The sequence below is a fragment of the Sphaeramia orbicularis genome, chromosome 15 (genome assembly GCF_902148855.1).
Source record: "Sphaeramia orbicularis chromosome 15, fSphaOr1.1, whole genome shotgun sequence".
Taxonomy (NCBI): Eukaryota; Metazoa; Chordata; class Actinopteri; order Kurtiformes; family Apogonidae; genus Sphaeramia; species Sphaeramia orbicularis.
The window spans coordinates 51,670,722-51,697,143 of NC_043971.1; the positions used below are offsets into that span (position 1 = coordinate 51,670,722).

Genomic DNA, 26,422 nt, shown 5'->3' on the forward strand with positions numbered 1-26,422 from the left:
TCTTCTTCTTCTTCCTCCTCCTCTTTCTCCTCTTCCTCCTCCTCTTCTTCCTCTTCTTCCTCTTCCTCCTCCTGAATCATTCATGAGTTGCTGTTAAATCACTGTTTCTCATTCAGGGGATTGAAGGATATTCTTAGACTCATCCAGGCTCTGATGGGATCTGAACCTGTACCACAGCTCCGCCTCATCTCCATGGCAACCGCCGCCACCGCTAGTGTTAGGACTGACACTTGATACAAACATTTGCAGAGTGCATCCTGGGAAACACACTGGGATCTTAGACAGTTCATGATCGGACAAACGGGTGAAAACACTGAGTGGATCATGGAGGTTCATCAGCACCTGACCCCGCCCCCCCAGGGGATTGTGGGAGATAATTAATGAGCGGCCGGCACATTGTACAGGATCAGGAATGAGCTCCTGGTGAGGTGGATCATGGGAAATACTCAGTCATGTGACGCTTCTTCAAAGTCAATCAGGGGCAATAGGTCGTCAGGAGCAGAGGGGCGGGGCCTGTGATGTCACAGGCCGAATAGAAAACGCTGTCAAAAAAACACACTGAAAAGAAATGATGTAAAAAAAAAAAAAAAAAAAGGCCACCAGTGAAACCATGACGTTGCTCCGGCGACATCTATGAATAATTCAGTCAAATCCATCGCAACTTTTCCAATTTAATCACAAATAAAGAAAAACAATTTAAAACAAAATTAAAGATTCGCAAAAGATGAAAAATAAAATGTAAAAGTAACACGACGAAGCGAAATGAAAAGACAAACAGAACTAAAGGAAAACGAAGTAAAAAATGGATGAAGCTGCATCTGCAGGTTTTTAGCAGCGGAGGAGAATCTGCTGAAGCAGCTGATGAATAAATAATGTCCACGTTGACGACAGCCAAACATCTGAGGACCAGTCGCTCATTAATTCAGCCTTAAACGTCCACTGGAGTTCAGCAGAACCAGCACCGACCCGCTTCAAACGCCAACGCGTCCACGGACCCAACAGGAAGAACAGCACAAGATAAAGGACCAGGACCGCAGCATCACTGTATCCATGGCAACCAGGAGGCGGGAGAAGAAACTGCCTCCATCCTCTGGACAAACCTGGAGACGCAGCAGGACTCAGACCCGGTCCCGAAGTCCACATCCAGACTCAGACCTGGTCCCGATGTCCATATCCAGCCTCAGACCCGGTCCCAAAGTCCAGATCCAGACTCAGACCTGGTCCCGAAGTCCACATCCAGCCTCAGACCCGGTCCCGAAGTCCAGATCCAGACTCAGACCTGGTCCCGAAGTCCACATCCAGCCTCAGACCTGGTCCCAAAGTCCACATCCAGACTCAAACCCGGTCCAGAAGTCCAGATCCAGACTCAGACCCGGTCCAGAAGTCCACATCCAGCCTCAGACCTGGTCCCAAAGTCCACATCCAGACTCAAACCCGGTCCAGAAGTCCAGATCCAGACTCAGACCCGGTCCAGAAGTCCACATCCAGACTCAGACCCGGTCCTGTAAGTCCACATCCAGACTCAAACCTGGACCAGGTCTGGTACAGGTCTACGTTGCAGACCAGACCTCCAGGGAGGCTGTACTTAAAACACCAGTGTTTATTTCACTGCTTCTTGGAGACAGTTTTTCTTTCTTGTGAATATTCTCATTTGAGAGTTAATTCTTGTACTTTTTACTTTATTTTATCGTCTTGTAGGTTTTATTGACACTTTATTGAAATGTCAGACAGTTTGAGTGTTTCTTTGTGGATCTTTGACGTCAGTTTTTCTCCTGTTTTCTGTTTTCCTTCTCATGCAGATCACTGTAAATCATCAGATGTTCCTTCAGGTTTGAGCTTTAATCAATGACCTGAACGTCGTATTGAACAGACCTAGAGGCGCCGTCTGCACACATGATCCAGGGGAATTACCCACAATGCACTGTGTTCTGATATAAAACCTGTGGTTCACTTTGATATTCACTGATTCAGTACAATTTACAAAGAAAAATGACAATGTGGAATAAAGATGATTCACAGAAACAAATGAACGATTCTGATCACAGAATAATTCAACTTTTACTTTAAGATCCTGTTTTCATAAAAATTAGAAGTAATTTCTATTTAATTTGATAATTAAGCAAGACTAACTGTTGTTTACTTTAATTACTCATCATTTAGAGATGTAAAATTGTCTGCTATTGACATTACTGTTTTAGTTTTTATTTCCATTAACTCAAATTTTCATTATAAATATTAAAAAAATAGAAAACCGTTCCTATGTTAGTGTTTCAGTTCATCACATTATCTATGAATGAACAGTTTAAGACATACACATTTATTTAAAAAAAAAAAAAAAATAATAAAATTATTCATTTATTTTGATGTTGATCAGTGAATTCTGTTAATGAGGTCAATAAAGTTAATTTCTTCTTCACTGGTGTTGGCGTTGTCACGGTAACGTCACATGACCTGTAGTGAAGTCCCGTTCCGATCCCTTCCAGACCCAGACCTGTTGTGATCTGGATCCAGATTCCAGGTTTAGATCAGAGACCAGGACCGGATCTTAGACCCAGGATCAGGTTCAGGTACGGAGGTTCATCAGGTTCAAAGGTTGTTTAATTATTGAAGAAAAATAATCGAACACTTTAAAATGATCATTCTGTTAAATACTGACGTGTTCTAAGGATTTTTACTTTTTTATTTTCTTAAAATATTAATATTATTTTTTATATATATTTTTATTTTTGTGTTTAAAATAATCTTTTTACTTTTTTAAAATATTTTTGAATTAAAATTAATATTATTTCCACTTTAAACTTGTTCTTTTAAAAAAAAAAAAAAAACTACCTTGGCCTTAAATATACATTTCAAATATTTAGTATATTGAGTTTTTAAATGTGAAAAGAAGGAAGAGTTTAAGTAAAGTTTCTCCTTCAGTCCAAAAACATCATTAACTAAACTGATGTTCTTTTTCATAAAAAATTATTAAATTGTAACTGACATTAAAAAGAATCAAACTAAATATTACTTGAGGAAAAAGGAGACAAAAGTTTTATTAATGTGTAGAAATAAAAATGGAAATGACTGAATATGAAACTTGCACTGGTCCTGTAATGAATTAAAATGTATATAATAATAATAAAACATGAGTTCAATATGAAAAACCCAAATACTTTTATTCATTCACAGAAAAAATAAAAGTAACATTGTTTCTATAATTTATTGCTGATGCTGATTATTGGAATATGATGAAAATAAACAATAAATTCAGATTTTATAAATAATGTTACATGTAGATGAAGCAGAACAAAAGGAGGCAATAAATATTTAAAGATTTTTATTGAATCCATGTAAATATTCTGTGAACGTACGAACCTACTGGACCCAGACGGACCAGGAGGCCTGGAGTGGACCCAGGTCGTGGTTTTCACAGCCCGGTGTCAGGTCGACAGTAGAACTGCAGACGGTTCTACAGGATTAGCACTGTGGTGGTCCAGATCCAGACTCAGACCTGGTCCTGAGGTCCAGATCTAGACTCAGACCCAGTCCCGAAGTCCAGCTCCAGACTCGGATCCGTTCCCAAAGTCCAGCTCCAGACTCAGACCTGGTTCTGAAGTCGAAAACTCCCAGAATGCTCTGCTCATTCAGTCTTTCACAGTCAGACACAGAGTGGGTTTATGCAGAGTCAGTGTCTGAGGACGGTTCCGACACCGGGTCGACACTGATCCGGTCTGCGTCGTCCGGGTTTAGAGTCGTTTCTTCATCTTTTCACCAACAAGAAACAAAGCCTGGTTTTTCCAGCTTCATTAAACAAGCTCAGATTGAATCAGATTCATCACAAAACAACAGAAAAGCTTTAAGCTCACAGATCTGAGCATCCAACAGGTCCAGAACCAGAACCAGGTCCTGGTCTGGTTCTGGATGGGTCCTGGAGTCCAACGGAAATAAGGCGTCACCGTTTCATTTCTGGGCAGAAAAATGACAAACAAGTTTATGTTCAGTCCATATTTGATGTTTTTTAATTTTATTTATTAATTTTAATTAATTTTTTCATTGTATTTCTTTCAGAACCAGATCCTCTTCTCAGATTCTGGTGTTTGTTGTTCTGTTCTTTCAGTTCATTTACATTTTATTGCATCTTTTACATCATTTTCAGCCTAAAATGATGAAAAATCTTCCTTTATATTGCAAAGAAATAGTGATAAGGAACAGATGAACTGATCTGAATCTGTTTATCGTGTCATTTTCGCCCAGATCTGAACCGTCTCATGTCTGATTGATTTTAACAGATGTTGAGACGGGCAGGAAGAGGCCTGTTGCCATGGTAACGGTGACATGTGACTGGGTGAGGAGTGAAAACTAGGTTTCCATACGTCGACTTGTTTTCTGTGACCTTCAGTAACTTTATTCATCACAGTCAGTTGACACTCGCTTTATTATTAATGTGACGTGCGTTCGCAGACGTGGACGCACGAAGACTTCACTGAAAATCATCGTCATGGCGACAGCGCATCTGTGCTTTAATCTGGATGATGATTTGGACAAATCCCAAACCGATGTGGATGTGGTTTAAAGCGGGTCTGAGGCGAAACCGGTTTCTCGGCGCCGGTTTAATGATGACGTCAAACGCTCAAAAGGCCACGTTCAGGCTGATCCAGGGTCAGCCGTTTGTTTCATTCACGTTCTCAGCTTTAACGAGTCTGAGACGATTCCACAGTTTTGGAAACAAATATTCAACCAGGACGTCGTCGTCTAACATCTCCTCTGGGTTTAGGTTTCACTGTTATTTCATTGTACGTCAAATATTTCATCTGTCTTTTTTTCTCATAGTTCGACATCAGAAAAACCAGATGTCCTTAAACGCCACATTAATGACAAACACTGACTTACCTTCTTTGACCTTTGAAAAAAATTAAGCGTGACAACAACAAATAACTCTTTTTTCGTCGCTTTTGTCTTCGTTTTCTCTACAGTTATTTCTACCAGAGCGAAAATGTGTCCAAATGTATGAAGAAACAAACACCAAAGTGCTGGATGTGAAGGTTTTTCAGATACAGAAGGATGAGGTGTTCTTAGATACAGTTCATACACACATTTATGGACATTTATAGAATAAATTATGTATAAAATGAAGTCAAACTCAGGCTCACACTCAGTCCTGGATCTAAAACCACACAAACAGTACTTTGGATTTATTTCTCTTTATTTGTCTTTTGTTGCTCATATATCAGTGGGATTGAAAACCAATAACTGTTTATTCAAGGTTTGAGCCTGTTTACCTCCACACCAATACTCTGATCATTATCTGATATAAAAAGTCTGATCTGTTTGATTAGGTAACAGCAGTAATCTGATTACAATAAATCAGATCAACACACCTGGATTTGTCCCAGTCCTCCCATGCAAACAGGTGAATGACTTATTTAGTTCTGTTCCATCTGAACATGTGGAAAATCTATTAAAAATAGTAGAAAACAGAAGTTATGTAGACGAACAGGAGCAGGAGACAATAATGGGAGGTTAGAGTCTAATTTTCATCTGTTTTTAGTGTTATTTTCAGCTGTTTTTGTAACAGTTTTGGTCTTTTTTTATCTGATTTTCATTTAGTTTTTGGCTCATTTTTGTTTGTATTTTTAGCTTGTTTTTTCCTATTCTTTTGTGTTTGTTTTCTTGTCTTGTTTTTCATTGTTTTCGTTCAATTTTCATTACCATCACTACGTACATATGCAAAGAAATCCATCAATTATCATATTCCTGAAGTGCATGTAAACACATCAGATCTGATTATTATAATGATCTGGTTATTACAATGATCTGATTATTATAATCTGATTATTAACCGTTATCAGATTTTCATGGTCGTGCAAACGGGCTTTTCATCGGATCCTTCGATTATTTCGTCCACGTTATTTGTTTCCAGAGCTGTGTGTTGAGGAATGTGTCGGTTGTGTTTGGACAGAAGTGGGAGTGGTGCAGGGTTTGAGTTGTGTACCGGGTCAGTGGTTCTGGTTTTGGTTGTGGTCGGCGGCCTGGGCCTGGGCCTGGGCCTCGGCCTCGCGGTGCATCTGACTCAGCAGTTTGACCAGGCTCTCCAGCTGAGGGTTCCCTCCCAGCTCCCTGATGAGGCGGTAGGCCTCGGCCTCCAGGTCCCGGAGGGTACGGCGGGTGTAGGCGAATGAGCCTACCTTCTCCAGGTAGTCCACGCAGTAACGCTTGACGTCCACATTCTCCGTGCGCTGCCTCAGGATGTTCTGGACCTGGGTGCTCTCCGGACGCGACCAGATGGCGTGGATGGTGGGGAAGGAGAACTTCCCCTCCGTCAGGTCCTCGCAGAAACTCTTGTTCTCGCTGTACTCTTGGGAGCTGAGGTTGGCGTAGTCGTCTCGGATCTGGAAGAAGAGCCCCAGCGCGTCCAGGAGGGGTTTGAGGTCCCGTTTCCAGTCGGAGAACAGCTGCATGAGGCCCACGGCCAGGCCGAACAGCCCACCTGTCTTCTGCAGGACCATGTGGCGGTACTCCTGCTCGGTGGGGCAGGTGTAGGTGTCCCTCCAGTGGATGTCCAGGCCCTGGCCGCGGTGCAGCTCCAGCAGCTGCCGGGTGAAGACGCGCACCGCCTCGGGGTGCTCCAGGGTCAGGACCTTCTCCAGACCCAGGAAGTAGACATAGTTGGCCGAGTTGATGACAGATGGGACGCCATAGATGCTGTGGGCAACGGGGAAACCGCGGCGCAGTTTGGAGCTGTCCTCGATGTCATCGATGAGGAGGCTGGCGTTGTGTAGCATCTCTGTCACCTCGATGATCACCTGAACCGGATGGAGGCAAAGGTCAGATCCACCACAACAATATTTAACTTTAAATTTAACAGAAAATATGAGCGTTTCAAAGTTCAATGATCAACTAAAACGTTCACACACAATCTGATTAGTCTGAACTTACTTTACCTATTTTGTTTTTCATACTGTGAAAAAATCTAAATAAACTCTGCTCAGATGAGATGCATCTCATAGATGCATTTAATAAATGGTTTTCTGTATGAGTTCAACATAAAAACATCCAGGTTTTACTCTTAAACAAATACTTTTATTCATTTATAGAAGAAATAAAAGTAACATTGGTTCTATAACTGATTACTGATGCTGATTAATGGAATATGATGAAAACAAAAGACAACAAAATCAGATTTTGTGAATAATTTTACTTGTTGATAAATCAGAGAATCATAGTCATCCAGATGATTATGTTCATTATTCATTTAAAGATTGTCTTGATTCATTTACTGGTTTATTAAATGTGAGAAAATTTAAAAAAAAAACAAAAAAAAAAAAACACAACACGTCATCTTAGGAGGAAAACCCAACACATTTACATTTAAGTGTGATCAAGTTCCAGAAATAAATGGTTTCACTTGTCATTTCAGATGCTGCTGTTGAACTGGATCTGACCCTAATGCAGGGGTCTCAAACTCAGATCCTCGAGGGCCGGTATCCTGCATGTTTTAGTTGTTTCCCTCTTCCAGCACACCTGACGGTCGTTATCAGGCTTCTGCAGAGCTTGATGGTAGGCTTATCATTTGAATCAGGTGTGTTGGAAGAGGGATACATCTGAAACATGCAGGATAGTGGCCCTCGAGGACCGGAGTTTGAGACCCCTGCCCTAATGAAAGTGAAACCAGGTCGTGTTACTGTTTTTGGACACTAGAGGGCGCCATGTCTGCACTGATCTGCTCCACAGAGGCTGATTCAGCAGATGAACAAATGTAAGTCCAGACTTTGTCCAGAACAGTTTTAATAATGGCATTAACTTAGCGTAACATATGTAATGTGATTGGATGAGTTTGAGGAACTAAGTCACATGATTCAGACATTAATGACCTCTGACCTCATGGAGAAGACCAACACATGTTCAACCTCAGCACAGCCACGTCCTCCAACAGCTTTAATGCAAAACATTCACAACATTAAAACTAAAGAATTCACAAACCATTAAAATAAGAATATTTTTTTTAGTCTCATTTTTCTATAATTTAACTCTTTTCTTCAACTAAGACCAAGACAAAACTCAGCCTGTAAACATGTAATAAGTTGACAGTTATGGTGATAATCCCAGAACAGATAGAAAACAGACAAAACCCACTGAGATGCATCAGTTTCTCTGGGAATAAACCCATTTTTCCGCTTCATAAAACAGATCCTAATGTTCATCTACAGTGAGATCCACCTGAACGGACCCGGAACCACAAAGACTGGATCGGCAAGTCCAAGGAGGGTCCAGACTGGACCGGCCCCCATGAGGCTAGAGGTAAACACACACTAACACCACGATTTAACTACTGGTAACAAGAAAACTCAGCTTCTGATGCAGTTTTTAATCGTCTGCTCCAGTGAAAATGAACCAAAAGTCTGGAAATTATATAATTTATACAAAAAAAACCTTCATATTATCTTGTGGTTCGATCCATAAACTCCTCATCCATGTGACTAAACTAGGGCCATCCAACTAAAGTGGATCAGAACCAGTAAAATAAGAACAGAATAAACTATAAATAACAACAAACTTTTCTGTTTTAGAGTGAAAAAAGTACAAAAATGTTTACATCTACAGAAAAAAGCACGTGTAATTTTAACATCATGTCTCAGTTTACATTTCCACATGTACATTATAATGTACAGATCAGTGGATCTACACATACAAAAAAACATTTGGTAAGTATAAATAAATAACATAAAAATACTGATAAAATTGTGAAAAAACTAGACTGATCTCAAGAAATAGCGTTGCATGTCACACCAGTTATGGCATTTGGTGTGCTATACCTACGCATTTTCAACTTTTTGCACGTTATTCAATGCCATTTAATTGTACATGAATTTACACCAGTTCACATAACCCTAACCCTCAGTGCATGGTATTTGACGCACTCATTCAGGTTGGACAGGGGGATAATAACGGCAGAAAGCTTTTAATGTGTACAGATAATACACCAATTAAAAGTGGTGTGTATATTTACGAGTCATGATATCGCGTTGAAAAAAAAACAGCAAAACTCAACAAAAACACAGTAAAACACACTCGTAGAACACTCCAAAACAGCACCATCACTATATATATATATATATATATATATATATATATATATATATATATATATATATATATATATATATATATATATATTTATATATATAGGTACACACACACACACACACACACACACACACATATATATATATATGTATAAATAAATAAGGGATGCACTGATACCACTTTTTTCCAGACTGAGTATGAGTACTTACATTTGAGTACTTGCCGATACTGCGTACCGATCCTAGTCCTTAATAATCCCATTCCAGTTGTTGGTTCCTTTTGTAAATGTGCTTTATTGTCGTTGTCATTAGTCTGACTGGAACAAAGTGCTGCTGCTGACATTTAATGTGTTGGAATGAGCGTTTCTCAATTAATCCACCAGGGGGCACCGCTCTGAATTAACCATACTGGACAAATACCACGAAGAAGAGGAAAGTTTAATGAGAAGAAGAAAGTCAGTAATAACAAACATGGAGACGACAGAGATAACACTAATGTGATACTAATATTGCAGCGTTTTCTCTGGTAAGGTTTAAAAGTTTAGCTTCAGCAGGAAGAGAAAAGAGAAATAAGTGATAAGTTTCGTTTTCATTTCCGCTGGCGGCGGTTCGCACCGCTCCGTACTCCCGCTGGTATTCTCATTCTGCGTACTCATCCTCCATCACCTGGAAAACAGATGGGATGTACGCAGAGGACGGACAGAACGCTGTGTCCGTATCTGTCTGTGTCTGTAATGTTACTGTCAGTCAACGTTACTTTTATCACCGTCATTTATTTTGAAAAATCTCCACACTCCCCACACATTATTCCACCGCCGCGTACCTGCTGCACTGAACTGTGAATGTCACACGGCCATAAGTGGTATCGGTGCAGTTGTATCGGATTACTTTTACGAGTATACACACTGAGTATCGGAGCTGATGCCGATACTCGTATCGGTGCATCCCTAATCTATCTATCTATCTATCTATCTATATACACACACACACACACAGACACACACAATTATTTACAAGAATTCACCACTAAAACCTTGATAAAACTGTGATAAAAGTAATAAAAATCTTCCATCTCTCTATCACCGACTGCATTCTGCTGCTCTAAGCCCCGCCCACCAAGGTTATTATCGTTAACAAAAACTAATGAAATGACGAAAACTAGAATTGTAAAAACATTTTAATTAACTGAAATAAATAAAAACTATAAAAGAAAAAAAAACGAAAACTGACAAACTGTATTGTGTGTTTACAAAACTAACTAAAACGTATAAAAATTATGGATAAAATTCCCTTTGTTTTCGTCTTTGTCAATGTCGGATTGATACGAAAGCAATTTATTTCGCTGAAGCAATTAAGCAATTTTAGTTAGCGGCACCATACGACACTTCACGGTCCGTCACTTGTGGTTTCCAGTCGTCTTCTGGTCCCCACTCTACCTGGAAACATGGAGACTAAAGTTGGGAGAAAGCAGCAGAGTCCTGTCTGGGATTTATTTGAATACGACGGTGAAGAAGAGAAAAGATACGACAAAACTAAAATTAATACTAAAACTAAACTAAAACTAATTTAGAAAAAAATGAAAACTAATAAAAACTAGCAAACCTGCTCTAAAAACGAATTAAAACTAACTGAATTAGAGAAAAAAAAAGTCAAAACTAAATAAAACTAAACTATAATGAAAAATCCAAAATTATTAGAACCTTGCCGCCCACTTCCACCCCTCCCCCTTAGCCAATGCAGACCTCTACCCTAAAGTGTTCTAGACCAATAGAAAGAACCCAACCTCAGATAAAACATGGTGTTTAGATTCTGTCAGTGGCGTAAACGGTTCAGGGGTTATGATCATTTGAATGACGGTGGCGCCGGAGACATGATCGTCCACAAAGGGTTAAAAACAAGGAGGTCATGGAGCAAGAGGACGTAGAAGTACGAGAACTGAGAAGATGTGATGTTCAAACTCGTAGAATTAGTCAGAAAACATCCACCATCTATGTCTCCGTGACTAAATCCTGGTCCCGGTGGTTCCTCCAGATCCGGACTGTCCTGGTCTTCGTGGACCAGGGGAACCCACGTTGGGAGTTTCCTGGTTCTCGTGGACAGAGATTAAAAAAAAACAAAAATGTTGGCAGATGAATGAGCCTGAGAGCACCGCCACCGAGCCTCCATCCATCTGAAGGCTCGGCTGTTGCCATGGCAGCCACTCCACCACTTGGCAGCGGCGCTAATGATGAGGAGAGCGGTGGGTTCAGCGGGAGTTTACGGCGCTGCTACACAGCGAGAGACGGCGTTGGTAACGGGAGGGAGATTGAACTCTGAAAGTCTGAGTCCATGGCGGCGAGAACCAGGACGAGTTTGAATCTGAGGGAAAGACGACACAGTGATGCGGATGGAGGCTGAGGCAGGAAAACGACAAACGAAAACACACCGCATTTTAAAGGATGATGTAAACTCTACTGACGTTTACAAACTGTAAACCAGGGCCGTCAAACATACGGCCCGTGGGCCAAAACCAACCGCCACAGGGTCCGATCTGAGCAGAAATGAAAAAACCACACTGAAGATATTAATAAGTGTTAAAGTCCTGTTAGTTCAGGTTCTACATTCAGACCAATATGATCTAAAGTGGATCAGAACCAGGAAAATAAGAACAGAATAACTGATAAATAATGACAAATATTAATCTGTCTCTGTTTTAGTGTAAAACAGTGAAATTACATGAAAATATTTACATTTACAAACTATCCTTTAACAAAAAATGTGAATAATCTGAACAAATATGAACAAAATTAAATGTCTTCATATAAATCAGTGTAATTGGACCAAAATTTCTGTGATGATGCACTTGCATCAAATGATGCACATGACAAAATTTTATTTAGAATCACCAACCAAATTAAAAAAATAAATGAATAAAATAAACTGTTGTTAAATAGTACTACTCTCGTCATATGAAAAACGGTCGTTGACGAACATATTTCATCTTGTCTGACGAAATTAACACTATTCCACTCAGTATTTAACATCCGGGTTGACAGGGTTCATCTCTGTGAAGTGATCATCCTGGTCTGAGGACAGCACCCCCTTACAGCGCCCCCTACAGTGTCCCTTAGAGCGCCCCGTTACAGCACCCCTTGCAGTGCCCCCTTACAGCGTCCCTTAGAGTGCCCCCCTACAGTGCCCCCTGCATCTCCCCCTGACAGCCCCCCCCCCCCCCCCCCCCCCCCCGGACTCACCTGTAGTTTGTCCTCTGGAACGTTCAGCCAGTGGTTGAAAGCCTGGGCCAGCTTCGTCCTCACCTGCTTTCCTACAAAACAAGAAACTAGAGCTGAAGCATTGCCGGCGCTGAAAGCCTCACATCTGGGCTGACATTAAGCTCCGCCTCCATCGCCTCCAAGGAAACGGGGGTTTGGGGGAACTGCTGGGTTCCGCTGATACCAGCGTTCCTGCTTTCATTTCTATTACATGGACACAGATGGTGGGTGGGAGCTCCGATTTCCCACAGAAACAAAGCTGACATTTAGTTTTTCAGAACACACTGCATCCTATTGTCACGGCTTCAGTCGGGAAATTAACGGTAACGGACACTCTGATCATGGATGGGCCAGTGGACATGGAGATGGAGGGTCTGATCCACAACAGGAACCAACCTCCTCAAACTGAAGGTCTGGGGGTCAGTCGGGTCCTCAGGGGGGCGCTGCAGATCTGACCGACCCACCGCCACCACAGACCAGTTCCACAGGAAACACTGACTGTGGTGTATAGAAACATAGAAGAACCACAGTTTATACCCGTGAATGGGATGAGAATTCTGTCACAGCCACTTTAGGATCAGAAGAGAAAAAAACTCAAAATATTCTAGCATTAACAAAAAAAAAAAAATCATATTCTCTGTGAATAAAGTGGTCTATATATGAGTAAAACTACATGGATATGAGGTTCACATCTAGTACTGACATGTTTTAGATTCAACAGATCCTCCAGGTTTTCATTTTCATTAATTCATTTCATACTGAGCTCAGAAAATAAACCCCAAACTGCACCATTTTCATTTTATGTTTACTCGTCGATGTTCTCCTGAGGTGAGCCTGACTTCCACCAACCAAACCCATAGATCCAGAAACTCAACTGGACCCTGTCTGGACTCACACCAAACACAGACGCCATTTTTCCACGTTTTTCTTTACGATCTTGGTTAAAACACCATCAACTCCTTTTAAAATCCTGTTTCTTTAAAGCAGGGGTCTCAAACATGCGGCCCGGGGGCCAAATGCAGCCCGCCAAAGGTTCCAATCTGGCCCGTGGGATGTTCTTGCAACGTACAAAAAGTCCACAGTCTTGAATTGAATTAAGCAAAAAAAAAAAAAAAAATTAGCTTGAATTAAGGAAAAAATCTTGAATTAAGCAAAACAAAATCTTCAATTAAGTAAAAAAATCTTGAATTAAGCCAAAAAAAATCTCAAATTTTGCAAAAAATCTTGAATTAAGCAAAAAATCTTGAATTAACAAGTTTAAATTTTTGTCTTCGTTTTATTGCAAAAAATAACATTAAATTATGAAAATATTTACATTTACAAACTATCCTGTAACAATTAAATGTGAATAACCTGAACAAATATGAACAACCTGAAATGTCTAAAGAAAATTCAGCACAATTTGAACTCTTTTCTGCCTGTTCCTCAGTGTTTAGGTGTCTTTGTAGATCTGATCCATAATGCACATGGACAAATGAGACGTTGAGGCAGAATATTGTAAAAAAAAGACAAAAATTTGGAGTTGTCATTATTTATAGGTTATTCTGTTATTATTTTACTGGTCCAGCCCACTGCAGATCAAATCGGGTTGAATGTGGAACCTGAAAGAAAATGAGTTTGAGAGCCCTGATTTAAAGCGTCATCATGGAGGACTTTTAATTCATCACATTGTTTGTGGCTAAATGACACAGTTCAGCAGCGGCAGGGGAAACATCCCACCAAGGACCACCGAGACCCTCAGGGCTGGTCCCACTGACCCCAAACAGGAGGCAGGGCTTAGTTCCTGTGGCCAATCACAGCTGCAGACGGGAATAAAGGCGTTTTCTGAACCAACTCCACCATCAGGAGGTTTAATCATTATCTATCGATTCTTCTCTAAACTGTTAAACTGAAAACCATCGAATTAGAGCCAACAGAGTAACAGTGTTAATATAGTGAGAGCTGACAGATACAGAACAGAACCAGATTCAGTCAAACAAACAGGAGTGCCTCATCTTCACCTTTCACCTATGCCCCCCCCCCCACCCCCCACCCATGCTACGGTCACTGTCAATGGGATTCTCATACCTGGGAGCTGCAGTAGGTACTTGTATGGTTCCAGTAGAATCCGTTCAGATGCTGCTTCCGACTCGCCGTCCATTATTCCACGTTAATCCGACCCTGGTGAAAGTAAACAGATATAAAACATATGATGATTCAGACAGATTCTAAACAGCTCCAGTGACCTACTTTCATCTCCAAAAGGCTGATTTTACATCCTTATTAATTCAATTCCATGACTTCTCCGAATATTTTGATGGTTTTATCTAATTTACTGTACGACTGGGCAATAAAATAATAATAATTGTTATCAGATCATATCTGTGTAAATCAGTCACTACAATTATTGTAATGTAACGTCATAAAGCTGTAAATGTGATATTCAATGTTTTATATTGATTTGACAATTCAAACAAATTACAATAAAACTTTAAAACGAAGATTTTATCATCATAGTTTTCGAGATCTCAAATGTTATCACCATAAAAAAAAAAACTGTTTAAAACTACAAATAAATGAATCAGAACTGAGATTTCACAGATTTTTAAAGATTATTAAATCAAAATGCAGACGATGAACAAGATAAAAACTAAATCAGACAAGTGTTTGTCTTTTTTTGCATCATTATATTATTTTTCACCTGGTTTTCATCTTTTACAAATAATTTCAGATGATTTGACCAATTGATTCTTCATTATTGATTTAATTTATTTATTTATTATTAGGGACAATGCGGTGAAACATAGTGGACACACAGAACAGCTGATGTTCTTCACTAAGAGTACATAGCATTTAGCGAACTGGCAGCTCCTGTCTGCAGTTGGTCTTCTTAAAATACATTTATAATATAATTTAACCTTTATTTAACCAGGAAGTCCTTTGAGATGAAATCTCTTTTTCGAGGGAGACCTGTCTTCTGTTTGGAGTGAATCCCTGCTTTTATAAATGAGTTTCCTTTGCACAGTCGTAAACAAACAAATAAAACATTTAAGGACGAGGTATTGACACAAACATTTTTGTAGCTCCTACTTTTAGTTTTTCACTACAATGGAAAATCTTTGAAACTAAAGTGTCTCAGTAAAAGAATGTAAATGTAATTATTTTAAGTCATGTAAACCGGTGAAGAAGGCCAAAGGTCACCACTGGGGTCACATGACCCATGGATCAGCTCTGTTGGTGTTCAGTCAGATGGTGATCAGTGAACATTATCTCTGACCCCAGACGACCCTTCAACAGAAAAACCAGCTGATTGAACACTGATAAACAGCCGTTTCCTCATGTTGTTAATTCTGTTTCCAACCGCACACTGAGCGCTCAGTCCAACCTGAACGCAGTCAGGGGACGGCGTTCAGGGCTGTTGAATCGGACACCGTGGATAAGGACGTGACTGCTTTAACAGATACATAATTTACACAGAGGACAGAGAACGACAGCAGGATAATGACTGTCAGGATAATGAACCTAAACACCACAGACAACTATGACAACCGCCGAGAAACAGAAACGGATGATTAAACAACAATCACCATGGGCCTCATGTATAAAGACTTGCGTGGATTTCATACTGAAACCTGGCGTACGCCCAAATCCAGAAAAGTCCGAACGCACAAAAAAATCCAGATGTATATAACTGAGCGTACGCCCAAATCCAAATACACTTCCTTTATCCATCCCAATCAGCGTGGAATTGAGCGCATATGTTGGAGTACCTGACTCCTCCCTCTCCATGCCCACATTTAAATATGCAAATCAGTATAAACGGGGTCTGCAGGTGGGATTCCCTCTGGGATTCCCCTGTCTGCAGGATCAGATGATGACGTCAAGGTGGACGTGAAGCAGAGGCCAAAACAGGCGGAAGGACAAAAGAGACGAACTGAGACTGTTTGAACAGAAAGTTGACGATATTGTGGGTGACACTTTTCTCACAGGGCTGACGCGGATCAGCCCCAAGGTAAATATATATTTAGCATTTGTGTAAGTCACACATTAGTTCATTCTACGGGTCATACAATAGTCTGATCACAGCCAAACTAGATAAAGGTTCATGTGTGATCATGACAGGAAATCAAAGAGGAAATCATAGACTGTGACTCATGTTTAATCACTCAAATTATTATTTTCCAACAATGAGACAGAAGACGGTCAGACACAGTACCATCCTCCTGTCACAGAGGCATCCTGTTGCCTCCCCGGTGTTAGCCGGTCCTCCGGTCCGCCACAGCCCACTGCTGATGCCCGGCCGGCCGGTGTCCAGAACACCTGCATGGGTCCGAGCTGACCCGAGTCAGAACAGGACATCGTGAGGACAATCAGCGGAGTCAATGAGCGACTGGACTGACTAATAAATGTTCTCACAGACATGAAGACTACATTAAATGCATTTATCAACCAATGCATTTTGGGTCCTTGTCTCTTTATATGGTTGTTGCTTAATGTCTTCCCAGGTAGGATTGGCATTGTTGGATACAGGGTCTAATTGGTTCTGGTTCTGGTGGTGGATGTGCTGCTCTTGCAGTAGGATGATGTGCCAGTGTGTTTATTGTTCATCTGTGTATCTCCGATGTGCACATCAATCGGAGGAATGACCTTTGTTACATTATTAACAGTTTCTCAGTGTCACCTCTAAGTGTCGCCAAAGGTTCCAAAGCACTAGAAACGTGCGTACGCCAGCTGTGGAGTTGGCGTGAAGGACCGCACATTTCCACGATCATTTCAGTCTTTATACATCTGAACGTGAGCGTGGAAAAGGGCGTACACCAGGTTTTTGTGCACACGCACGCTTCATACATGAGGCCCCATGTCTTTTATGTCCAAAACAGACCCAATGTGTCTGAAATGGACCTAATAACATAGAAACTAAGGTCCAGAGTGGATAAGTGTGAACAGTGATTTGAATTGGAAAACAGCCTCAATAATATAAGAACCTGATTAAAGCCCAGAGTCAAGTCTGGATCATTATTGTGTTCATTTGTCAACTGGAGACCAGCAGCTTTAAAGTGTTCCAGTACTGGTCATGTTTACAGCATTCACTGTGCTTTGATCACCACTTATAAGGTAGAGAGCAACAAATTAAGTTAAAAAAACAAAACAAAAAACACCATAAATGCACCAAACTGGACCTTTTTATTATGTGAATTACACACATGAGCAGGGCCTATGGGGGGGGCAGAGCCTATGGGGGGGCTGAGCCTTTGGGGGGGCAGGGCCTATAGGTGGGTAGGGCCTATGAGGGGGGCAGGGCCTATAGGGGGGTAGGGCCTATGGGGGGGACAGAACCTATGAGGGGGCAGAACCTATGGGGAGCAGAGCCTTTGGGGAGCAGAGCCTTTGGGGAGCAGAGCCTTTGGGGAGCAGAGCCTTTGGGGGGGCAGAGCCTTTGGGGAGCAGAGCCTGTGGGGAGCAGAGCCTTTGGGGGGGCAGCCATTACGAGTCATAAGCACCTGTGGCAAGGTTATAATAATTTTGGATTTTTCATTATAGTTTAGTTTTAGTTTTGACTTCTTTTTCTCTAATTCAGTTAGTTTTAATTCATTTTTAGAGCAGGTTTGTTAGTTTTTATTAGTTTTCATTCTTTTCTAAATGCTCAGTTTTAGTTTAGTTTTAGTTTTTCATATCTTTTATCTTCCTCGCCGTTGTATTCAAATAAATCCCAGACAGGACTCTGCTGCTTTCTCCCAACTTTAGTTTCCATGTTTCCAGGTAGAGTGGGGACCAGAAGACCACAAGTGTCGGACCGTGAAGTGTCATATGATGCCGCTAGCTAAAATTGCTCGAGCAAAATAAATTAAAAATAAATCAATTTCATATCAATCTGATATTGACCAAAACGAAAACTAAGGGAATTTTATCCAGAATTTTTATCTGTTTTAGTTAGTTTTGTAAACACACAATACAGTTTCAGTTAGTTATCATTTTTCCTTTTAATTATAGTTTCTTTATTTCAGTTAATGAAAATGTTTTTTCAATTCTAGTTTTCGTCATTTCATTAGTTTTCGTTAATGATAATAACCTTGACCTGCAGTTGTTTCCAGGTGATGCAGTACTAGTAAACAGGCAACAGTTTGAGCAGATGAAGTGGAACATACGTGTTCATGCTTGTTGTTTGTGCAGCTGTTAACTCAACACTCCACCATTGCCCTAGAGACGAGACCCAGCACTGGGCGATAATGTGTCATCGTAGACTGGTGTCTGGTGCACGGGGTCAGGGACCAGTCCACTACAGCCCAGGTAATGGGACAATACAACCAGTCTACGTCACTACCGGTGCCACTGTTGCTGAACATCTCTGACTGACGGAGCAGTGATTTAGTATTCACACGTACAGGACAACAGGCAAGAACGGAAGTTACCGAACAGAACCGCTAGGATTATATGTGATCTTTGGAGACAGTTAGCAATGAAAATTCACAACAGGTACACTTTAATCACAACAAATAACACTGCTCTACAATGTCTTAGAAAAGATCTGCTTCAGACATGAAATGTGCTAAATCTTACATACTTTAATAAGACGAATCCGAAAAGAAATGACAAAAGTGCTGGTTAGCTCATGTTTTCCATATATATGATGCTATGTTATTATACATATGTGTTGGTTTATGTACATTCATACAATGGATTTATAAATGTTCCACTAGAAAGAGCCTGTAAAGGAGTGTTTTTCAACCTTGGGATTGCAACCCCACGTGGGGTCGACTGGAATTCAAATGGGGTCACTTGAAATTTCTGGTAATTGATAAAAAATTTTAAAAAATTAAAAATTAAAAAAAAAACTTACTAAGTAAAAATATATGGTGAGTTGAGAGAGACAATCCCAATACATAAAAAACAAGACAAACTCTAAAGCTGAAACTGAAGCACTGTGGTACTGTTTCCCTTTCAAATGTTCATTGTGGTCAGTTTCAGATGCTGCAGCTCTTTCATAATTCATAGTTTCAGTTCTTGTTTGTTCAGTATTAATTGTCAGCCTTGTAAATCCAAGCTGGACTGACTGTACATATCCTGACCAAGTAAAATAAAATTCACACAATCTACACCTGGTTTTTCTGCCTCTGTCCATAATAATATACATTACATAGACTAAATGTGTCTAAAATTAACATTTATTTGCAACATAGTACAGCAAACTATTACATGATCAAAAACAAATTAATTTTAGCAAAAAAATGTCTCAGTTTTGAATGTCTGGGGTCACCAGAAATTTGTGATGTTAAAATGGGGTCATGAGCCAAAAATGGTTGGGAACCACTGCTGTAAAGTGAATGTATTCTAATGTGCAGACACTGTTTTGAGGTAGATCTGGGAGCTCTGAGACAAACATTACTTTTAAATAAAACCCATTCTCTCATTAATTCTCTGAATTTCACATTTTGGCCCAAGACTGAATCTTGGAAACTACAACCAACTAGCACTTTTGACTTAATTTTTCTGTATTAGTGACTCAAATTCAGTAAAGTTTAACTATTTTAATTCTGGAAGCATTTTACTTGTAGACCAGTGTAACCTTTCAATCATTTACTTATTTCTTATTTTTCTAACAGTGTTGAAGGTTCTACCTGTAGATCTATGACATGCTCTGAAATGTGTCAGAAGGTGATTGGATTTGCAATTTGTGTTTTTATTCTTTTTTAGCATCTTAGATTTTTCATTTCACTGTGAAACTTATTGCCTGGTTGCGGTTCTATGAATACTGACAGGTCAAAATGTATGCACGTGTCTGTCATATGCTGCTATGAAGGTTTTGCATTTGTTTGTTTGACCCTAATTGTTTGGACATCCAATAAGGCAGGGTAACTGTGACCTGAATGACCCTTTGGGGATTAACAAAGTAGTCTGAATCTGAATGTTTTGAGTTCATGTAAAAAAATGATAATAACAATCTGAATAATTTGGCCATCTACTATCTTCATCTTTAACTCTGATAATTGTCAGTGTCATTATTATATTAACTCTATGTTACACTGGTCTACAAGTCACATGCTTCCAAAATAAAAGTAGTTTAATTTTACCATGTGTGAGTCACTGATAAAGACAAATTAAGTCCAATGAGAGAATGGGTTTTATTCAAAAGGAATATTAGTGTCAGAGCTACAGATCTACTTCAAAACACTGTCTGCACATGACAATACATTCACTTTACAGGTTCTATCAGTAGAACATGTATAAATCTATTGGATAAATGGACATAAACCAACATATATGTGGAATAACACACCATCATATATATTAAAACATGAACTAACCAGCACTTTGGTCATTTGTTTTCTGATTCATCTTATAAAAGTATGTCAGATTTAGCACATTTAATTTCTGAAGCAGATATTTTCTAAGACATTGTAGAGCAGTGTTACCTCCCAGACCTGGAACAAACCCAGGCTGTAAATATGAGCTGATAACGGTCTGTAACAGTGAATAAACTGATTGAGGTTAAATGACTGTGGGGTTTTCCTGAGGTTTTCAGGCGCTTTAGGAGCCATCTCAGTTTGTGGAGGTGTTTGGTTGAGCTAAACGGGGATGTGGGCATTTTCAGTTAAAAATACCCACAGCCTGTGTACAAAACCTTGGAAAATCTAGAGCAGATAATAAATAAATAACAACCAAAAAGTATAAAAATAAATTGGTCTAAATAAGTCAACTGGGACAAACGCTTACATGTGGAACACGTCTGTTAGTTGGTTGTGATCCTCTCCACACTGTTTTTACAGTCATTTGGCCTAAAGGTAAGAATTGACTACGACAAAATAATAATACTATTAATAATATGTGCCACACAAACAATTATTCCTGTACAATCAACTTATTACTTCATACTTGACAAAACTCAGCTTCTGAGTGACAGTATTTTTTTTGTCTATTCTATTTGGAACATGTTTATGTTAGGTTTTTTTTTTTTTTTTTTTAAATTGTAATGCACTTTTCGGTCGTGTCCATCCTGTTTTCATCATATATGTGACTAAACAATGACAGAAAAGACTCATATCCTTCTCATCTTACCTTACAACATTGTTGAGTCAGGTATAAACAGGTTTAAATCATGACTTAAAATCTGACCAAAAATGACCCTTGGATTGTACCGTTATTACACATGCCAAAGCTTTAATATGGAGTAGAGATGCACTGATATATCAGCCGGTATTTTCCAATAAACAACCAAATAAGATGTGGTTTCACTGATGGCACTGGTACATATTTATCTGTTATCTGTACTAGTTATTAATAGTTACACAAGTAACAGCAGTTGTAGTGTTTATCCCGCTCTCTTTAACCCTTTAACTGCTCATGTCAGTGGTCTGTCCTCCAGTCAGGGTCTGCTCCAGGTTTCTACCTGTTAAATGTAGTTTTTCCTTCCACTGTCACCAAGTGTTTACTCCTGGAGGATTCTGTTGGTGCTTGTGAACTGATTTAAGAGTCTGGCTCAGACCAGCTCTACATGCAAAGTGTCATGAGATAACTTTTGTTATGATGTGACGCTTTATAAATAAACTTTGATTGACTGATGTTAAAGTTAATTGTTTCATGTGTGAATTTGTGCTCATTCAAAGATGATTTAATGAAGGACTGAAAGTCTTCTACTTGCTTAAATTCATCTATTTTTGTAAGTTTTTTTTTTTTTTTCCCCTCGACCAGTGAGCATTCTGAGGAGTCTGCCTTTGGCCAACCTTGTCTTTCCTCCATTTCTCAACAAAACTCTGATGGAATTTTTCATGAAAAACACTAATTCTAACATTCAGTAGCTGTATAATTTTTGTTTTTTTTAACCAGTGGAAATTTTACTTCACTGATGTGGTTTTTCCTTCTTCAGCACCAAAAAAGTTTAATACACCGATTCTGAACTTCTTCAAGACCTGTGACATCTGTTGCTGTCTTTGTTTTGTTCAGCTGAAATATTCTTCTATTGTTTTATGATGAAGTGACAGTACAGCAGATTACTTACTATACTGTTTTAACACAACAACTGTCATTTTATTCAATAATACCTATTAGGATTGTTCTTGTATGATCAATATGGAAGCAACTCTCCCTCATGAGTCAGGGAAACCCTGTTCTACAAAATGAAGACATATTAATTCCAAGGAACAAAAGGTGGATAAAAACAAAGTAATTAACAAAAGATCACAAAGTTATAATTTTAAACATTAGTGTTGACTCTCAATATTATGTTAGTAACAGTTTAAGGAATTATGAGGAGTCCAAGTCTGTCCACTCTTCTGCCTCCTCTATTTCTCAACAAAATTGACAGAATTCTTCAAAAATTCTTCAAGACCTGCCTCATCTGATTCTGTCATTGTCTGACAAATACTCTCTAAATGTATTCAGCTTCAGTTTTCCTTTCCTGGAGTAACTGTACAACAGAATACTTATTATACCGTTTTAACATAACTGTCATTTTCTTCATTCCTGAACTTTAGGATTCTTAAAACATGTTGCTTGTAAAACTATGTGCCAGTTTAAGGTGTTGTACATATGATCAGCTTTGTTTCATGTCTAAATGATATATAGAACTTAATTACCCAGGAATAAAAGGTAGATAAAAATAATTTCAAAAATGACAGTACAATTAATTATTATTATTATTATTATTATTATTATTAGTGAAATTTTATATAAACTGTTATTTCAGAATATTTCACATGTCCTGTCCGTCAGGATAGACTTTAAAGTTCTGTTGCTGGTCTATAAAGCTCTGAATGGTTTAGGACCAAAATCCATCAGTGAACTCCTGACTCGGTATGAACCCACCAGACCCCTCAGGTCATCTGGATCCGGTCTAGAATCCGAACCAGACATGGAGAAGCTGCATTCAGCTTCTATACTCCACACGTCTGGAACAAACTTCCAGAAAACCTCAGATCAGCTGAAACACTCAGTTTATTCAAATCCAGGTTACAGACCCACCTGTTCTCAGCTGCATTTGAATAGAGTTTTTATTCTTTTAAGCTGAAAGTTTTTATCTGTTTTATCTGCTTATCTGTTTTATCTATTTATCTGATTTTGTTTTGTTTGTTTGTTTATCTCATGCCTATACTTTTTATTGCTTGTGCTATAATGCCTTTAATATTTTATATAAAGCACTTTGAATTGTCTTGTACATGAAATGTGCTATAGAAATAAACCTGCCTTGCCATGTGTTAAAGTTAAACTGTTTTTAAATCGGAGGTGAAAGTCCTCTCGTTACATTGGCATATCTTATAGACATAATATTAATACCAATAAGTGTCAGTGTCTGAGAATACACCCTGAATATCTGCTGTTTAATTGTCAGTGTTGTTGTGACCTGGCGTTGTTTTTCTTTCAGTTGATGTAACTCCACCCACCTCTGTCGGCTGCCTCCTCACTGCGGTCCGGTGATGGCACACACCGCTAGGTCGCTAGCATCGGCTAACATAAAGCCTCCGCCCCTCCACATTCGATCATTAATTTCTATTTCAGCATAAAATCACTTTCGGTGAAAGGCTGATCGACTAAGGCACACGATACAGTTGTCAGGTCCCCGTATTCTTTGTCTTTCAGTGCCTTATGAAACTGTCCAGTCGGCTACATGCTAATCTAAGCTACACAGTAGTGACTTCCGCGCTTTGTACCGAAACTGCTCGAGACAAGCTAATTCTGATGAGCTACATATATACGGCTCGGACTGCCACAGAGCATGCGCAGAACCAGGTGGGAACGTAACATGGGTGCCGTTTTCTATCACAAGCTGAAATGTACATCCCTCCCTCTCCCGGTGGAAATAATATGAACTCGCACGAACACAGCACGGCTGCGTCGGACCAGACTGTGACTCATATCAAACGCACATATACATGCACATCTGGGGCTTGTAGTTTTTTGGTATTTTCTCCTTAGTATTGCGATAACCACCCAGTAGATTTACTTAGTTCATCTTCCCATAGATATTTTTCTCCCGGAGTAGCCAATCATAAAATAGTAAGGCGTTCCGCTTGGCTAGATTGTCCAATCGAAGAGCGTAATGGCAGCGAAGGCGGGAGTTAAATTCGCGTCAATCACTGTGTCGGGGCGGGGAGAGGATCACAGAGGGAGCTCGAGCTACAGGAGCAACTCGAACAGCAGAGCTCTGCGACCACTTTTACCCATCCGCATCCGACATCAACCGGGCCAACGGACGACGCTAAAACCTGTCAGATTTCCCACATAAATGTTCCTATGGATTACTAATACACTTTGGACGAAAAACGGGAGTGTTTCTCAAGTTGACAGCATAGGTAAGTGTGCTTTTTGTCGCTGAAGCCGTCGCTATTTTGAAGCTTTTCCTCCGCTCGCTCGTCGCTGCTATGAAGCCAACCTTGACGTTAGCTAACTTGTTAACTAATGCTGTGATGTGTTTGGGGGCTTTTGGGGAATGAATGAATTAGGCGATAAGACAGCGAGTAAACCGAGGAGAAAAACTTGCTCGGATGTAAAACAAAGTTAAGCTGTGTCCGACCGAATTAAGCCGATGAGCGCGGTGAAAGGTTATGCTACGCCGGGGTTGAATAGTTTGGAGCCCGTGGACGAGCAGCGACCGGAGTGTTGTGTTGTTGAGCGGAGGAATCCTCCGAACGGCTGCCGTCGAGCTCCGTCCGCCGCGGTGTCCCCCCTCAAAACCCGACAAAAGTGAGATTACACGACCCGGATACCGCCGCAGGATGGGGCTAACCGGGGCAGTCGAACAGGTAAACTGCATTGTCAGGCTTTTCTTTTGTGCGGAGCGTCGTTAGCTCCTCCGGACGGGTTCCCTCCTCGGCCGTCTCAGCATTTTGTGGCTGTTTTTTCCACATCCGAGCTGGACTATTTTCTTCTTTTATTTTCTGTTATTGTCGTGCGGTGTCGGAGCCCGGGTCCAAATGACCACGGCGGCGGTCGGAGGGACTGCTGCCGCCGAGCTCGGACCCACTGTGCGTGTTGTGTGTGTGTGTGTGTGTGTGTGTGTGTGTGTTGTTGTTGTCGGTCAGTTCTCCAGCAGAGGGTCGGGGGGTTTGTCTGGGGGTTTGTCTGACATTGTACCACCGTCCACCAGCCACAATGAGGGCTTCGACCTTGGCTCCCGCTTGAACAATGAAGCCGTGGAGGTTTTTTAATGCGGGGCTGTGAGTCTTCATCAGGCTTGACCTTGTTGCGAAGCGTTTCGTCGACGTGTTTCTTTGTCACTCATCAACCACTCCATTAGAGAACATTCTGTATCCGGGGAAAGTGACTTTAATCGGGTCTGCGGCTCCGGTTCGGACTCCCCCGGTGCTCGGTGACATTTTACGCAGCGTTGTGCGTTTTTGGAGCCCGTGTTGTGGCCGTAACCCGTGTTGTTATGGCTCTATTTTTGCTGTCGAGTGCGTTCCGTCTCCGCAGAGACAAGGGAGAGAAACCCCACCGCCTCCCGACTCTGTCCCCCCCGTTTCAACCCGATCCCTTCGCCCTCCGGGGAGCCGTGGCTCTGCCGGGGCCAGGTGGATCACCAGCACCGCCGGCGCATTTGCATTTCCCCGTGTTTGTGCCGGAGTGTTGTCGTTTTCCGCGGACTGTCAGCCACAGAAATGGCGTCATCCTCTGCTGTGGTGTTGGTTCATAGTCAGTCGGTGCTGCAGACACCACCGTCCTATCATCCGTGCATTTCACCACACCGACGGGGTGTCGTTATTTGGCCTGGGAACTACTCTGTTAACTCGCCCTTCCGTGTCCAGAAGCCTGATCCTGATCCTGATCCTGAGCCCTCCAACACCACACTGGGCATTACATAAACGCCTTTAAGCCTCTGCGAATCACTGCCACGGTTTACTTTGCACACTGATATTTTTGGGAATGTGGCTCAGGAGCTGCTCACACCATTTGCGCATTACTTTAGCTCGGATCAATTGATCCAAATGGTGCCTAAAGTTTTCCCACAGCAGCTGCAGCATCGATCCACCTCAAACACAAAGTCCCTGTGTACTAAAAGAGGTTGAATGTGCAGACGGACGGTGTGATGTGACTGTGCGTAAAGTGTGCGCCTGCCGCCCAGTCCTCCATGGCATCCAGCAGTGAAGCAGAACAAGTGATGTCATCATAATAGAACCTGTGTGGATGTTGTTGTTG

The 26,422-nt window shown here is 40.7% G+C and overlaps 1 protein-coding gene across 1 annotated transcript; it reads right to left on the bottom strand.

The window, feature by feature from the left end:
• Positions 1–3,304: 3,304 nt before the first annotated feature.
• On the bottom strand, positions 3,305–24,578 carry ggps1 (geranylgeranyl diphosphate synthase 1). The gene is made up of 4 exons (XM_030155310.1): positions 23,671–24,578; positions 14,384–14,476; positions 12,299–12,369; positions 3,305–6,785 (listed from the first exon to the last, which is right to left on the bottom strand). Exons 2-4 carry the CDS (start codon positions 14,454–14,456, stop codon positions 5,979–5,981), a joined length of 951 nt encoding a protein of 316 aa, XP_030011170.1. The 5' UTR covers positions 14,457–14,476; positions 23,671–24,578; the 3' UTR covers positions 3,305–5,978.
• Positions 24,579–26,422: the final 1,844 nt, after the last annotated feature.